Source organism: Zonotrichia albicollis, chromosome 30 (genome assembly GCF_047830755.1).
Source record: "Zonotrichia albicollis isolate bZonAlb1 chromosome 30, bZonAlb1.hap1, whole genome shotgun sequence".
Lineage (NCBI taxonomy): Eukaryota > Metazoa > Chordata > Aves > Passeriformes > Passerellidae > Zonotrichia > Zonotrichia albicollis.
The window spans coordinates 6,269,056-6,285,485 of NC_133848.1; the positions used below are offsets into that span (position 1 = coordinate 6,269,056).

General features: G+C 52.7%; 2 protein-coding genes across 2 annotated transcripts; one reads left to right on the top strand and one right to left on the bottom strand.

The window, feature by feature from the left end:
* The first annotated feature begins 1,112 nt into the window (after window positions 1-1,112).
* On the top strand, window positions 1,113-3,784 carry LOC141725623 (CD48 antigen-like). Its single transcript, XM_074529579.1, has 5 exons — window positions 1,113-1,280; window positions 1,559-1,891; window positions 2,335-2,616; window positions 3,133-3,249; window positions 3,385-3,784. The coding sequence occupies exons 1-5, from the start codon at window positions 1,208-1,210 to the stop codon at window positions 3,387-3,389; spliced, it is 810 nt and encodes a 269-aa protein (XP_074385680.1). The 5' UTR covers window positions 1,113-1,207; the 3' UTR covers window positions 3,390-3,784.
* On the bottom strand, window positions 3,565-16,205 carry SLAMF1 (signaling lymphocytic activation molecule family member 1). The gene is made up of 9 exons (XM_074529581.1): window positions 14,765-16,205; window positions 14,197-14,514; window positions 11,776-12,093; window positions 10,869-11,007; window positions 10,633-10,775; window positions 8,130-8,240; window positions 6,386-6,474; window positions 5,862-6,008; window positions 3,565-5,695 (listed from the first exon to the last, which is right to left on the bottom strand). The coding sequence occupies exons 2-9, from the start codon at window positions 14,246-14,248 to the stop codon at window positions 5,651-5,653; spliced, it is 1,044 nt and encodes a 347-aa protein (XP_074385682.1). The 5' UTR covers window positions 14,249-14,514; window positions 14,765-16,205; the 3' UTR covers window positions 3,565-5,650.
* Between the last annotated feature and the right edge of the window lie 225 nt (window positions 16,206-16,430).

Genomic DNA, 16,430 nt, shown 5'->3' on the forward strand with positions numbered 1-16,430 from the left:
TGGACATCCAGTGGACTTCTGGTGCCCATCTGATGTCCATCCAGTGGTAAGCCAGTGATCATCCAGTGGAATGTCCAAGGATTCCTCCGATACATCCCGGGGATGGGGATCCAACCCTCCCTGAGACCTTTTCAATGGTTCCCAACCCTTTTTCCATGGAAAAACCAACCCAAATTTCCAGCCCTGGCACAGCTCGAGGCTATTCCCTCTTGTCTTGCCCCATTCCCTGGGCTCAAATCCCAAACCTCCCCTGGCAGATCACAAATCCCCTCTGGAAGATCCCAAATACCCCTGGCTGTCCCCAGGCTTTGGGGTCACTCTGGTTACCCCCAGTGAGGGGGATGTCACCCTTGGGGTAGGTGTCCCACTGGCCATCGAGTCATTGGGGGGGGTCCTTGACCCAATGGCCATTGGGGAGACTTGAGGCATTATGGGGAGTTTGGGTAGATATAATGGGGATTTGAGAGGTTTTGGGGGGATCTGGGTGGGTTTTGGAGGGGGTTTGAGAGATTTGGGGTCACTGGTGGGGATCTGGATGATCTGTGTCCCTGTCACACTGTGTGTGACACACTTTTGTCGCACCCCAAACTGTGGTTTTAGGTCCGGAAGAGGAACCTCCATCACGTGTCTCCCCCTTCCCCTTCAAGCCCTGGGGTTATGGGGGGTCTCAGGGGGTTTCAACCTTGGGGGCCCTTGGGGAGCAGCTGCTCCTTGAGGGGGGATTTACAGGTGGGAACAAGGAGGTTCTTGAGTCGGAACGAAGAGGACTTTTGGAAATGGAACAGGGATTTTGGGGTTGGAAAGTGCATTTTGGGGTTGGAAATTCCTCCCCAAACCTCCCAGCCCTGCTGCTGCTGGGCTGCCCGAGCTGGGGACAGCGGAGCCACCGCGATGTCCCCAAGCGTCCGCGGCGCTCGCTGCAAAGGGAAAACAAAACCCCCCAAAACACCCCAAAATTGCCCTCCCGGGACAGCTCAAATCAGTTCCCTGCGAGATTTGGGGCTGAGAGCGCCGCGCCCCGGACACGTCCTGGTCCCCTCTGCCACAGGGGCGGCCGGGGGGTGACAGCACCCCCCGCAGCAGGAAGAGGAGGAGGAGCAGGAGAAGGGGGAGGAGGAGGAGGGAGCCGGGGCAGAGGAAGGAGCCGGGGCAGAGGAAGTCCCCGGCGGGCGCTCGCAGCCCCGAGGGGTCCCCGCTCCGCCCCGCGATGTCCCCGCTCGGGGGTCGCCGCTGTCCCCCCGCGCTGCTGGCGCTGCTGCTGGGCCTGGCCGGGAGCCGAGGTGAGGAGGGGGCGCGGGGGGACCGGGGGGGCTGCGGGAATTCGGGAATTGCTGCTGGAAATTCGGGAATTGCCGCGGGGAAAAGCCGGAGCGGCGCTCGGGGATGGAGAGGGGCTGGCTGCGGCTTTGGGGGGATTCTCCTCGCTTCTCTCAAACCCCCCTTGTCCGGGCAGAGCCGAGCCGGGCCGGGCCGTGACGCGGGGCCGGTTCCCCTTCCTGGGCAGCGTTTGGGGTGCGGAGTTTGCCTGAAAGTCGCGACTTGCCCGGCTCTGGTTTAGGATTCTGGGAATGCCAAAACCAAACTGTGACCCACGATGTGACCGTGGGAGGATCGCTGTGCCTGGTGCCGGAGAAACCCCCGCGGGCGTGGATAGAGATCCTCTGGAAATGGGACATTAATTCAGGAAAGTTGCAGAAGATCCTGACAGTCACCAGGGATGAAATTGTCTCCTATCCTCAAAGTCCTTTCCATGGGAGAGCAAAGTTCCAGCAGGGAAACCTCTCCCTGTGCATCTCCCCTGTTCACAGAGAAGATAACGGGGTCTATTGGGCCGAGTTTGAGATTTCCTCAGGGGAGATTATCCGTCGGTGCTTCCGCATGTCCGTGTGGGGTGAGTGGAAGGGTCCCCATGTCCCTGTGTCCCTGTGTCCGTCTATCTCCATGTCCCTCCGTCCCTGTGTCCCCATGTCCCTGTGTCCCTGTGTCCCTCTGTCCCTCTGTCCCCCTCTCTGTCCCCTCTCACCCCGCTGTCCCCGCAGACCCCGTCCCGCAGCCGGAGCTGAAATCCCAAATCCTTCCCCGGGATCGGGGTTGGTGCTGTCTGTCCCTCTATCCCCTGTCCCTGTGTCCCTCTGTCCCTCTATCCCCTTCTCTGTGTCCCCATATCCCTCTGTCCCCATGTCCCCATGTCCCTGTGTCCCTCTGTCCCTCTATCCCCTTCTCTGTGTCCCCATGTCCCTCTGTCCCCATGTCCCCATGTCCCTGTGTCCCTCTGTCCCCATGTCCCCCTGTCGCCCTGTCCCCCTTCCCCTCTCACTCCCGCTGTCCCCACAGACCCCATCCCACAGCCAGTGCTGAAATCCCAAATCCTGCAGCGGGAATTCGGCTGGTGCCACCTGGTCCTGGTCTGCCTCAGCCCCGGGAACGTCTCCTACAGCTGGGCCTGTGCCGTGGATGGCCCGGGGCAGATCCCGGAGCAGATCCCGGGGCAGATCCCGGGCAGACCCTTTCAGCTGCTCCGGAGCCTCCCCGAGGGCGCAGAGCCCCAAATCTGCCTCTGCAACGTCAGCAACCCTGCCGGGTGGAGTGTGGACCACGCTGCCCTCACCTGCCCAGGTGAGCTCCCCTAGGCACCGGGGGCTGGAAGGGACCCAAATACTGCTTTTAGTGCTGAAAAATATTATTTTATTTTATTTTATTTTATTTTATTTTATTTTATTTTATTTTGTATGTGATATACATAATTTTTGTATGTATTCTGTGTAAAATCTATAGTTATATATATAAAATCCATTTATGTCTATAAAATACATACTTTTATATATAATAGATATATATCAAATACACTTCCTTTTATATATAATGTAGACTTATTTTTATATATAATGGATAGTTATTTTTCTATATTAATATACTTGTTTTATATATCAAATACATTTATATATTTATATATATAATATGTATATATATATAAACTTTTTTTCTATCCTTAATCCATAATTATTTATAAATTTTTTATTCTGTATAAGGCAAAAATATCAATTTAGAGATTCATGGAATCCTGAGATGGTTTGAGTGGAAAGGGAGCCACAAATCCCAGCCCAGTTCTAGGATTCTGGGATTCTTTTCCAGGGAATTCCAACTTGAATTCTCCGCTGATGGTGGCCATGAGTGTGGGGTCAATCCTGTCCATCGTGGGCGTCTGCTGCTACTCCTGCTGTAAGGAAATATGGAAGAATTGCTGTAAAGGTTTGTCTGGAATGTTGGGGCAGGATGCCAAATTTGGGGCTTCTGACCCCAAACCGGCCCTTGGGACCCCAAAATATGGGAGTTCTGGAATCAAAAATCGCCGAAATGCCCCAAATTCTGCCCATTTCCTTGCAGGATAACAGAGGTTACAGGCGCTTCCCAAATCCCACAGGCCACCAGTTCCCCCAAAACCTCAAAATTACCATCCCTGTGGAATTCTTCTTCTGGAAACTCCAGCGGCCACCGGGATCCATGGAATAGAAATATCCAGAAATATCCAGAAATATCCAGAAATATCCAGAAATATCCAGAAATTTGGGGTTTTTCCCCAAGATTCAACCCCCCAGCTGCACCTCAGACCGAAGATTTGGGGATGGAAAACTCCGGAAAGTGCGGATTTGGGATTGGGCAGGTGGGATGGGCAAGGGTGGGAATTCTGTGGGGTTTTTAGGGTTTTGAAATCTGAGAATCCTTTTTTTATTTTATTTTTTATTGGTGCAAATACAACTGAGCTGCACAATAAACTCGTTTAATTAATTAACTGGCTGATTAGAGGCTGAATTACACCTCGGGCACGGGGAGGGAGAGAAATCCCCCGATCCTCACCTCGGTTTTCTTCCCCCAAATCCAGGTCCAGCCTGGGAAACCTCTCCAGAATCCGATTCCAAGGGATTTTTTAAATTCCAAGTTTATTTTCCTTTCTCTCCACCCCAATCCACGAGCTCAGACCGAGGGACACCTGAGACGTTTGGGGGTGATAAAATCCCTCAGATCGGTGGGAAAGGATGGGAATGGGGAAGTTTGGTGGGACCTGGCTCCTGCCGCAGAGGGGTCACCAAAATCCCTCACTCTTTGGGCCAAAATCCAGCGGATTTGGGATTTTTAAACCATTTCAGAGCTCAGGAAATAAACCCACTTCTCCTTTTTCCTCTTTGAAGTCCTTGTGGATTCCCTTGGGAATTCGGGATCACGGGGATGAGATCCTGAAATTCCGCAGGGATGAGGTCGGAGTCCGAATCCCGACGGTCTTCCTGATGTCAAGGGTGTGGGAATGACCATTCCTGCTTCCACGGGTCTGGAATGACCATTCCTGGTTCCACGGGTGTGGGAATGACCATTCCTGGTCCCACGGGTCTGGGAATGACCATTCCTGGTTCCCTGGGTGTGGGAATGACCATTCCTGGTTCCACGGGTCTGGGAATGACCATTCCTGGTTCCCTGGGTGTGGGAATGACCATTCCAGGTTCCATGGGTCTGGGAATGACCATTGCTGGTTCCACGGGTGTGGGAATGACCATTCCAGGTTCCCTGGGTGTGGGAATGGCCATTGCTGGTTCCCTGGGTCTGGGAATGACCATTCCTGGTTCCCTGGGTCTGTGAATGACCATTCCTGGTTCCCTGGGTGTGGGAATGACCATTCCAGGTTCCATGGGTCTGGGAATGACCATTCCTGGTTCCCTGGGTGTGGGAATGACCATTCCAGGTTCCCTGGGTGTGTGAATGACCATTCCTGGTTCCATGGGTCTGGGAATGACCATTCCTGGTTCCACGGGTCTGGGAATGACCATTCCTGGTTCCACGGGTCTGGGAATGACCATTCCCATTGGATCCTCCACCATTCCCAGCCCCAGGTGCATCCAGAGCCTCCCTCCCTTCTCCCACGGCTCCAGGATCCCGCTGGAATTCCTCCAAGCACAGCCTGGAATTCCCTCCCTGTGTCCGGCCCTTGTTTGACCGTCCCACACCAGACACGCCGTTCCTTCCGGAGAGTTCCGCCCGAATCCTCTGGGGGTGCTCGGGGATCCCCAAAGGATTCCCTGGGATTCCCAAAGGATTCCATGGGATCAACAGCAATTCCAGCCAGGAACGGGTCCCAGGGAGGCTCTGGAGTTGCTATGGGATCCCTGAAGGATTTCCTGGGATTCCCAAAGGATTCCATGGGATTCCCAAAGGATTCCATGGGATCAGCGGTGATTCCAGCTGGGAACAAATCCTGGGGAGGCTCTGGAGTTGCTATGGGATCCCTGAAGGATTTCCTGGGATTCCCAAAGGATTCCATGGGATCAGCATCAATTCCAGCCAGGAACGGATCCCAGGGAGGCTCTGGAGTTACTCAGGGACCCCTGAAGGATTTCCTGGGATCCCCAAAGGATTCCATGGGATCAGCATCAATTCCAGCCAGGAACGGATCCTGAGGAGGCTCTGGAGTTACTCAGGGAACCCCAAAGGATCCCCAAAGATCAGCAGCGATTCCAGCTGGGAACGAATCCCAGGGAGGCTCTGGAGTTGCTATGGGATCCCCAAAGGATTTCCTGGGATTCCCAAAGGATTCCCCCGGGATTCCCAAAGGATTCCCCTGGGATGAGCGGTGATTCCAGCCAGGAACGGATCCCAGGGAGGCTCAGGCCACCGGATGGGTCACGCTGGCGTAAACCGTCGTAGGCTCCTTGGAGGGGACAAAAATGGGGACACCGAGGGGTCACAAAATGGGGACACCGAGGGGTCACAAAATGGGGACACCAAGGGGTCACAAAATGGGGACACCAGGGGGTCAGCGAGGTGGCTGGGTAGGGGGTGCCCCACAGAGGGGGGGTTTGGGATGCTCCACTTACCTGGGACAGCGGGGGGCGTCCCCGCGGGGTTGGGGACACGGCCGGGGACCGGGGGGCTCCATTGGGGGTTGGTGGTGGCCCGGTGGCGGCAGCGTAGATGGTGGTGCAGGACACGGGGGTGGCGTCGGGGACGGTGCCTTTGGGCTTCTGAGGGAGGGGACAAAGGGTGGGCAGCGCCCCGAGGGTCCCCACAGGGTCACTCTGGTCCTGCTGGACCTTTTCCGGACAGGATTGTGCCCAGCAGGGCTCGGAAAAGGGGGAAAATCCCCGAGTTTGTCCCCAAAGCCACCGTGGGACGTTGGGGGCTCAGCAAGTTGTGTCACTCGGCTTTGTTCCCCCTTTTCTTCATCATTTTCCCCTATTTTTTCCCTCACTTTTACCCTTTTCCCCCCTTATCCCCCTTTTTCCCCATTTTTCCCCATTTTTCCCCATTTTTCCCCATTTTTCCCCATTTTTCCCCATTTTTCCCCATTTTCCCCATTTTTCCCCATTTTTCCTCATTTTTCCCCATTTTTCCTCCTCACCTGCACCCGCTGCACCTGAGCGTAGATGGTGGCGCTGGCCAGAGTGACCGGGGAGGGGTCCGGGGTGGCCTGGGAGGGGTCCGGGTCACCTGTGGGGTGGGAGGGGTCACACAATCCCGGGATCAGCCAGGTTGGAAGAGAATTCCAAGGTCACCAAGTCCAAGCAGTGTCCGGTCCATCTTGGTCATCCTGAGGAATCTCCAGGAATTCCTCGGACACTTTGAAGATCCCTGAGGTCCTTCCAAGCCCTTTTCCCTTTTCCAGGAGGAATTTTCCCAAATTTCCAAGCCTGGCAGAGCTCGAGGTCATTCCCTCTTGTTCTGGCTCCATTTCCTGGGATCAGATCCCAAATCCCCCCTGGATCCCCCTTTTCTGAAGCCTGAGACCCCCAGCTCCCTCAGGATTTCTCCTTCCAGGATTTTTTCTGCCAGGAACTGATCCTGGGTCCCTCAGAGCTGAGCTGGGAGAGGATCCCGGTGATCCCAGTGATCCCAGTGATCCCAGAGATCCCAGTGATCCCAGTGATCCCAGAGATCCCAGCAATCCCAGTGATCCCAGTGATCCCAGCAATCCCAACAATGCCAACAATCCCAGCGATCCCAGCGATCCCAGCGATCCCAGTGATCCCAGTTATCCCAGCAATCCCAGTGATCCCAGTGATCCCAGCGATCCCAGCAATCCCAGTGATCCCAGTGATCCCAGTTATCCCAGTTATCCCAGTTATCCCAGCAATCCCAGTGATCCCAGTGATCCCAGAGATCCCAGCAATCCCAGTGATCCCAGTGATCCCAGTGATCCCAGAGACCCCAGTGATCCCAGTGATCCCAGTGATCCCAACAATGCCAACAATCCCAGTGATCCCAGTTATCCCTGTGATCCCAGTGATCCCAGAGATCCCAGTGATCCCAGTGATCCCAGCAATCCCAGTGATCCCAGTTATCCCAGCGATCCCAGCAATCCCAGCAATCCCAGCAATCCCAGTGATCCCAGTGATCCCAGTTATCCCAGTGATCCCAGTGATCCCAGCAATCCCAGTGATCCCAGTGATCCCAGCAATCCCAGCAATCCCAGAGATCCCAGTGATCCCAGTTATCCCAGAGATCCCAGTTATCCCAGCAATCCCAACAATCCCAGTTATCCCAGTGATCCCAGAGATCCCAGCGATCCCAGCGATCCCAGTGATCCCAGCAATCCCAACAATCCCAGCAATCCCAGTGATCCCAGCTATCCCAGAGATCCCAGTGATCCCAGAGATCCCAGCAATCCCGACAATCCCAGTGATCCCAGTGATCCCAGTGATCCCAGCAATCCCAGCAATCCCAGCAATCCCAGTGATCCCAGAGATCCCAGCAATCCCGACAATCCCAGTGATCCCAGTGATCCCAGCGATCCCAGCAATCCCAGCAATCCCAGCAATCCCAGTGATCCCAGTTATCCCAGTGATCCCAGTGATCCCAGAGATCCCAGTGATCCCAGAGATCCCAGAGATCCCAGCAATCCCAGCAATCCCAGTGATCCCAGCAATCCCAGTTATCCCAGTTATCCCAGTGATCCCAGCAATCCCAACAATCCCAGCGATCCCAACAATCCCAGCAATCCCAGTTATCCCAGTGATCCCAGTTCCTCCTGTCCCTCAGGTGACCACAGGTGACCAATCACAGCCAGGGCTCGATGACCTCCGAATTCTTTCCCAACCTCTGGAATTTCGGGGGTCCCCACCCACTCCAGGACCTCCCAAACTCACATTTGGCCGAGCGGGTGGCCCTGAAGGTGACAATGACCACGATGACGATGATGACGATGACACCGAGCAGCACCAGAGGCACCAGGAGCTCTGTCCTCACCCTGGGGACACCTGGGACAGGAGGGGACACACGGGGGAGGTGGCCCCGGGTCACCCAGAGCCTTTTGTCACCTCTGTCACCTGATTTTGGTCACCTGTCACCTGATTTTGAGGCTGATTTTTGTCACCTGTCACCTGATTTTGGGGCTGATTTTTGTCACCTGTCACCTGATTTTGGGGCTGATTTCCATCACTTTCTCCCCTGACTTTGGGGCAGATTTTTCTCACCGCTGTGCTCTAATTTTGAGCCTGATTTTGGTCACTTTGTCACCGGATTCGGAGGCTGATTTTGTCACCTCTGTCACCTGATTTGGGGCTGATTTGCTGCAGAACAGGAAGCAAAGGGCAGGAAATGCCTCTGGGCTCTCTTCATTTGCCTTATTTTAGATAAAAACCCACTGGGGACTGGATGTGGGGTCGGAAAAAACCCTAAAATATCCCTGGTGGCTTTAAGGGGGCTCGAGGGACAGAAATATCTTGAAAGTTCATAGAAATATCTCCAATATCTGTAAAAATCTCCTGTCTAAAGGGGGATCCCATTAATCCATAGAAATATCTCAAATATCCATAGAAATCTCTCAAAATTCCCACACAAATATCTCAATTTTCCACCCAAATCCACCAAGTTCCCACGATCTGGACATCTCCAGATCTTCCTTCCCACCCCACCACCCTGGGACCCTGAGGTTCTGGAATTCTGGGGTTCCAAAATTCTGTGATTCTGGGGTTTCAGAATTCTGTGATTCTGGGGTTCCAGGATTCCAGGATTATGGGGTTTTGGGATTCAGGGATTCTGGGGTTCCAGAGTTCTGGGATTTTGGGGTTCTGAGATTATGGGATCCCAAGATTCTGGGATTCCAGGGTTCTGGAGTTCCAGGGTTCTGGGATTCTGGCATTCCGGGATTCAGGAATTCTCTGATTCCAGAATTCCAGCATTCCATTATTCCAGGATTCTGGGACTCTGGAATTCCAGGATTCTGGAGTTCTAGGATTCTGTGACTGCAGGATTCTGGAGTTCTGGGATTCTGGGGTTCCAGGATTCTGGGGTTCTGGGTTTCTGGAATTCCAGGATTCCGTGATTCTGGGATTCTGGGGCTCTGGAGTTCCTGGATTCTGGGGTTCTAGGATTCCATGATTCTGGGGTTCTAAGATTGCAGGATTCTGGTGTTCTGGGATTCTAGGGTTCCGGGGTTCTGGGATCCCAGAATTCTACGGTTCCATGATTCCAGGGTTCTGGGATTCTGGAATTCCAAGATTCCGGGATTCTGGGATTTCAGGGTTCCAGGATTCTGGGGTTCTGGGTTTCTGGAATTCCAGGATTCCATAATTCCAGGATTCTGGGGCTCTGGAGTTCCTGGATTCTGGGGTTCTAGGATTCCATGATTCCATGATTCTGGGGTTCTAAGATTCTAGGGTTCCGGGGTCCTGGGATCCCAGAATTCCAGGGTTCCATGATTCCAGGGTTCTGGGATTCTGGAATTCCAAGATTCCGGGATTCTGGGGTTCTGGGGTTCTGGAATTCCAGGATTCCATGATTCCAGGATTCTGGGGTTCTGGGGTTCTGGAATTCCAGGATTCCGTGATTCCAGTATTCTGGGGGTCTGGAGTTCCTGCATTCTGGGGTTCTAGGATTCCATGATTCCATGATTCTGGGGTTCTAAGATTCCATAATCCTGGGATTCTGGAATTCCAGGATTCCGTGATTCCAGGATTCTGGGGTTCTGGGTTTCTGGAATTCCAGGATTCTGGGGTTTCAGGATTCTGGGGTTCTGGGTTTCTGGAATTCCAGGATTCCGTGATTCCAGGATTCTGGGGTTCTAAGATTCCAGGATTCTGGTGTTCTGGGATCCCAGAATTCCAGGGTTCCATGATTGCAGGGTTCTGGGATTCTGGAATTCCAGGGTTCTGGAGTTCTGGGATTCTGGGGTACTGGGGTTCCAGGGTTCTGGGACTCTGGAATTCCAGGGTTCTGGAGTTCTAGGATTCTGTGACTCCAGGATTCTGGGGTTCTGGGATTCTGGGGTTCCGGGATTCTGGGGTTCTGGGTTTCTGGAATTCCAGGATTCTGAGGTTCTAAGATTCCATGATTCTGGGGTTCTAAGATTCCATGATTCTGGGGTTCTAAGATTGCAGGATTCTGGGGTTCTGGGATCCCAGAATTCCAGGGTTCCATGATTCCAGGGTTCTGGGATTCTGGAATTCCAAGATTCCGGGATTCTGGGGTTCTGGGGTTCTGGGATTCTGGGGTTCTGGAATTCTGGAATTCCAGGATTCTGGGGCTCTGGAGTTCCTGGATTCTGGGGTTCTAGGATTCCATGATTCTGGGGTTCTGGGATTCTGGAATTCCAAGATTCCGGGATTCTGGGGTTCTGGAATTCCGGGGTTCTGGAATTCCAGCACCTACCTGTGTGCAGGGATCCGCACTGGTCGGTGTCGAAGGTGGCGTTTTGGGAGCTGACGGGGTTGCGGGCGGTGCAGACGCAGTCGAAGGCCGCGCTCCGCAGCGGGAACCGGAGCCTCAGGACGCTGCCGTTGGCGCGGCAGAGCGCCCCGGGGCCGGTGCCGTCCCCGCTGTCCCGGCTGTCCCGGCTGTCCCCGCTGTCCCGGCCGTCCCCGCTGTCCTGGCTCTCCCCTCTGTCCCCGCTGTCCCCTCTGTCCCCGCTGTCCCAGCTGTAGGAAACCTCGTCCCCCCGCTCCGAGGAGCAGCTCAGCTCCAGCCAGCAGCTCCCGTTGGACGATTCCCGGCGCAGGACGCGGATGCTGGGAACGGCCACCGGCTCTGGGGAGAGACGGGAATGCCAGGATTTGGAATACGGAGGACGTGGAGGGCGGTGGTTTCCACCTCCCTCATCCCAGAGCTGCTCCCAAAAGGCTGAGAACACCCAGGGAAAAATCCAGGAAAAGGCTGAGAATGCCCAACAAAATCTCAGCTTTTTTGCCGAGAGGTTCACGCAAAAAAGCTGAGATTGACCTCCAGCTCTGGAAAAAGGAGGAATGGAAATTCCAGGATTCTTTGGGCATCCTGGATTAAATGGAAATTCCATCCATTCTTTGGACAAAGTGGAAATTTCCCACCTCCCTGACCACCACCATCCACCTCCCAGATCGGCTCCCAAAATGCCAGAATCGTCCAGGAAAAGCTCTGGAACATCCAGGAAAGGCCTGGAACACTCAGGAAAAAGCCTGGAACAGCCAGGATAAAAGCCTGGAACAGCCAGGATAAAAGCCTGGAACACCCTGGAAAGGTCTGGAACGCTCAGGGAAGGTCCAGGAAAGCTCTGGAACATCCAGGATAAAAGCCTGGAACGCCCTGGAAAGGTCAGGAACATCCAGAAAAGCTCTGGAACATCCAGGAAAGACCTGGAACACTCAGGAAAAAGCCTGGAACAGCCAGGATAAAAGCCTGGAACACCCTGGAAAGGTCTGGAACATCCAGGAAAGCTCTGGAACACCCAGGAAAAGCTCTGGAACACCCAGGAAAAAGCTTGGAATATCCAGCAAAATGCCGGGATCACCATCCCGGCAATTCCCGGGGGATTTTTTTTACCAAGCACTTCCAGCTGGATCTGCCAGACCTCCTCATAGGAGCCCTGGTAGGTGCTGTACTCGTAGAGCCGCCCGTCATCCCGGCTGGTGTTGAGGATCTCCAGGGAAAAGTTCTGCCCTAAGCGCATCCGGCCCTGCTCGAACTCCGTGTGGTTCTCGCCCGAAATCTTCAGCAGGAGCTTCTTCCTGAGCGGCCCCTCGGTGATTTTCTTCCAGGAGGCTTCCTTGAACCTCTCGGTGTGATTCTGCAGGTTGCGGGGGATCCGCAGGATCGTCGGCTCCCCCAGAGTGCCCAGCTGCGTCACCCAGGCGCCGATCCCTGGGAAGAGGGGAGGGAGAAGGGCTGGGGCTGGCGGGGATCGCCCCCATCCCAATCCCGGATCGGGGCAGGGATGGAGCTGGGTCCGGCCTGGGTTGGGGCTCGCCGGGATCGCCCCCATCCCAATCCCGGATCGGGGCAGGGATGGAGCTGGGTCCGGCCTGGGGACACACAGGAGCCCAGATCCATCCACGGGAGAAACCTCCAGGTCCGAGAGAGAGACCCCAAATCCAGAGGGGGAACCCCAAAGCCAAGACAGAAACAGTCAGATCCAAAGGTGAGACCCCAAATCCAAAGGAGAGACCTCAAATCCAAAGCTGAGACCCCAAATCCAAAGGGAAGCACCCCAAATCCAAGGGAAACACCCCAAATCCAAGGGAAAGGCTTCAAATCCAAAGGTGAGACCCCAAATCCAAGGGAAAGGCTTCAAATCCAAAGGGAAAGACCCCAAATCCAAAGCTGAGACCCCAAATCCAAAGGGAAAGACCCCAAATCCAAAGCTGAGACCCCAAATCCAAAGGGAAGCACCCCAAATCCAAGGGAAAGACTTCAAATCCAAAGGTGAGACCCCGAATTGAAGGGAAACACCCCAAATTCAAGGGAAAGACCCCAAATCCAAAGGTGAGACCCTAAATCCAAAGGAAAGACTTTAAATCTAAAGGTGAGACCCTAAATCCAAAGCAGAGATGTTAAATCCAAAGGGAAAGACCCCAAATCCAAAGGGAAAGACCCCAAATCCAAGGGAAAGACCCCAAATCCAAAGGGAAAGACCCCAAATCCAAAGGAGAGACCCCAAATCTAAGGGAAAGGCCCCAAATCCAAAGGAGAGACCCCAAATCCAAAGGAGAGACCCCAAATCCAAGGGAAAGGCCCCAAATCCAAGGGTGAGACCCCAAATCCAAAGGAGAGACCCCAAATCAAAGGGAAAGACCCCAAATCCAAAGGTGAGACCCCAAATCCAAGGGAAAGGCCCCAAATCCAAGGGAAAGACCCCAAATCCAAGGGTGAGACCCCAAATCCAAAGAAATCTCATTCCCAACTTCAAACATCCTGGAATTTTGGGAATTGCAGCCACCTGGGAGCAGGCTCGGGTACAAATCCCAGATTTTCCTTCTGGTTGAGGCGGTCCCAGGTTGGGGTTTTTTGGAAAAAAAAAATGAGGGGTTTCATCTCCCACCGCCCGGGATTCCCGTGGGAGGATTTTTCCCCCCAAACTCCCTTTGTTGTTTTTAATTTCCAGCCAGTGATTCAGAATTTCCTCGATCTGGATTTTCCTCGACTCAGATTTTCCCTCATTTCTGGGCAAACAAATTTTGTTTTTGTAGGAAATTGTGAGAGGAGGAGGAGGAGCCAAATCTGGAGCTCCCAAAAGCAGAGAAGGGTCCCCATTTTGCCACCCCCACTTTTCCCAAAGTCTTTTTTCCATGGGTTTTTGCCCCAAAAGGAAAGGAAAAAAAAAAGGAGAAAAAATGAAGATAAAAGGAAGAAAAATGGAAGAAAAATGGAAGGAAAATGGAAGAAAAAAGGAAGATAAAAGGAAGAAAAAAAGGAAGAAAAAATGAAGATAAAAGGAAGAAAAAAGGAAGAATAAAGGCAAAGGGAAACAACCTCCCAGTGGCAGAACCTGGAATTTTGGCTGGAAGCCTGGAGGGAGTTTTGGCTCTCCAGACCCCCCAAAACCAGGGATTGGCCCCATTTTCATGGACGTTGTCCCATGGCAGCGGGTTGGGATCCTCAAGGTGCTTCCAGCCCAAACCATTCCATGATTTTATTCCTCGGGAACCTCCCGGCCCATGGATCTGAGCCAATCCTCCTGGAATCTCCCTCTGGAACATCCCAACTCCCTCTGGCTCCCAATGAATCCCTCAGGGCTCTCAGAATCCCCTAAAATTCACCCAAATCCTTCACTTTTCCCGCCGAACTTTTCCCATCACATTTCACTCCCCTCCTCCCTTTGGGAGACTTTTAGGGGACCCTTCTCCCATCCCACCTGGAGCACCTCCACCCCAACGCCCCAAACCCCTTCAGATCCACCCAAAAAAACCCCAAAATCCATAAAAACCCACCCAAACTCCCAAAAATCAGTGAGGAAAGCCCACATACCCCCAAGAGCGGCGAGGGTGAGGAGCAGCCGGAGCCAAGCGCCCGAGCCCATGCCGGGATCACGGAGCCGCCGCGGTTCCGGGGCTCGGAGCAGGTGCTGGCAGGAGGAGCTTCACCCCCGGCCCTCTCATTTCCTGTTTTTTGGGGCCAACCGAGTCAAACCTTTGCCTTTTATCCCCTTCGGTCGGAAATTATTCAAAGCGCGGGGCTGCGCTCCGCGCCCCGGAGATGGAAGAGGAAAAAACAGAAGGAAGCAGAGAATGGGTTTGGTTTTTCCGCCAGAGTTCCACCATCCTGCCGAGGGGTCCTCAAAGGGCTCTGAAAAAAGAGGAAAAATCCGGTTTTGGAGGAATTTCATGGATTTTTTTCCCCAGCTCTGGAGAGGTGGAAGCTCCAAAGCGATCCCACCGTGGGCGGATCCTCGGAGCATCCCAAAATCTGCTCCGTCCCCCAGGGGTGGGACCGCCCAGAAAGGTGAGAAATCTCCAGATTTCACGGGAAAATCCCAGCTTGGAGCTCCATGGGATCCACAGGAGGAGGAGAAGGACGGGAGGTCCCGAAAACTCACCCGGGAGAAGCCAAATCCTGGTTCTGGGCGGGTTTGGGTGGATTTGGGATCAGCTGGGGATGGGGATGGTCCTTCCTGGTGGAATGGCTGGGAAAGGCCGGGAAAATCCAATCGTGGATCGGCTGCTGGAAAATCCTGACTGGTTTTGGCGGAGGAGCTTTGAAATCCGAGTTTTTTTTCCTTTTTCTTTCTCCAAATTTCACTTTTCCCAATTTTCGGGGTGTGGATGGAGAGGGAATTCCAGGATCCCTGAGGCTGGAGAAAAACTCCGGGATCCAAGATGTCACCTTGCTGCTCCTTGGACACCACCAGGGATGAAAATTCCAGGATTTTAACCCAAACCCGATCCCAGGATTGGGTCACATCCCCGCTGCTCTCCAGGGACGCCCAGCTCGGAGTTTTTTCCCCGAGGTTTTGCTGCTGGGAAATGATTTTTGAATGACAAAAAAAAAAAAAAACCCAAAACCACCCAAAAAAACCCACCCGGAACCTCCTGGGAGGCTCCTCCTCCTTCCTTGCTCAGAAAGCACCTGATAGGTAAAAACCCAAAGCCACCATTTCTCAAAAATCAGACTTTTACAGAAAAAATACCGACGGGGAATCGCAGGATGAATTAATCCAGGAAAAACAGCGGTGGAGTCCTGGAAGCTTCAGGAATGGGAGCTTGGAAGGATTTTGGGGTGGCAAAGTCGTTGGTTTTGGGGTGTTTGGGGCTGTTTTGGGATTTTTGGGGGTATTTTGGTGTTTTTTGGGGTGTTTTTAGAGCACAAATCCCACCTGGAATTCCCACGGCCAGGCTGGATTTCTCCATGGATTTCTCCACCAGTTCAACCCCCAGGTCCCAAAAGGAAAATTTTCACCCTGGAAATGGTCCAGAAAAGCCAAAAAATCCCCCCCCCCCCCAAAAAAAACCCCAATTTTCCGCACCTGGGATTGGCTGGCATCGGACAGGGAAAAATTAATGAAGCGAAATCATCCAGAGGAAAATTCCTTTTGGGGAAGCATTTTTGGGAACACGGAATATAAAATGTGGGAAAAACCTCTTTTAAGTGGAAACAATGATCCTAAATTCGTTCTTCTCGCCATCAACTCGTCCTGGAAATTTCTGGCTGGAAACTCAGCAGCAGGATCAATGTTTATTAATTTCCAGAGGGTTTTTTTGACATCCTGGATTTTATAAGTGGAATAAAAGATTGAAATCTCCACATGGGAATGGACCAAGACCCCAAAAAATATTTCCAAGGGGGGAAATCACTGGAAAAATCAACTTTGGTGTTAAAATCATCACCCAAGGAGCAGGAATTGTCCTGAGCTGTCCCAAAAGAAGGGATTTGTCCCCAAAAACGGGGCTGGGGAGAAACATCTCCAATCCCTGAGCCGTGGGATGTCCCAGGCCAGGGAAAAACCCAGAAAACCCCAAAGATGTGGTGTCCAGGATGGAATTAATTGGGAAATTAAAATTAAAAAATAAAATAATAAAATAAAATAAAATAAAATAAAATAAAATAAAATAAAATAAAATAAAATAAAATAAAATAAAATAAAATGTGGTGTCCGGGATGGAATTAATTGGGAAATTAAAATAAAAAAATAAAATGAAATGAAATGAAATGAAATGAAATGAAATGAAATGAAATAAAATAAAATAAAATAAAATAAAATAAAA

Coding starts and splice junctions, on each gene's coding strand:
- LOC141725623 (XM_074529579.1), top strand. CDS start 1,208: ATGTCCCCGCTCGGGGGTCGCCGCTGTCCCCCCGCGCTGCTGGCGCTG. Junction 1,281..1,558: donor GGGCCTGGCCGGGAGCCGAG/GTGAGGAGGGGG, acceptor GCTCTGGTTTAG/GATTCTGGGAATGCCAAAAC. Junction 2,617..3,132: donor CGCTGCCCTCACCTGCCCAG/GTGAGCTCCCCT, acceptor ATTCTTTTCCAG/GGAATTCCAACTTGAATTCT.
- SLAMF1 (XM_074529581.1), bottom strand. CDS start 14,248: ATGGGCTCGGGCGCTTGGCTCCGGCTGCTCCTCACCCTCGCCGCTCTT. Junction 12,094..14,196: donor CACCCTCGCCGCTCTTGGGG/GTATGTGGGCTT, acceptor CCCTCTTCCCAG/GGATCGGCGCCTGGGTGACG. Junction 5,696..5,861: donor GACGCCCCCCGCTGTCCCAG/GTAAGTGGAGCA, acceptor GTCCCCTCCAAG/GAGCCTACGACGGTTTACGC.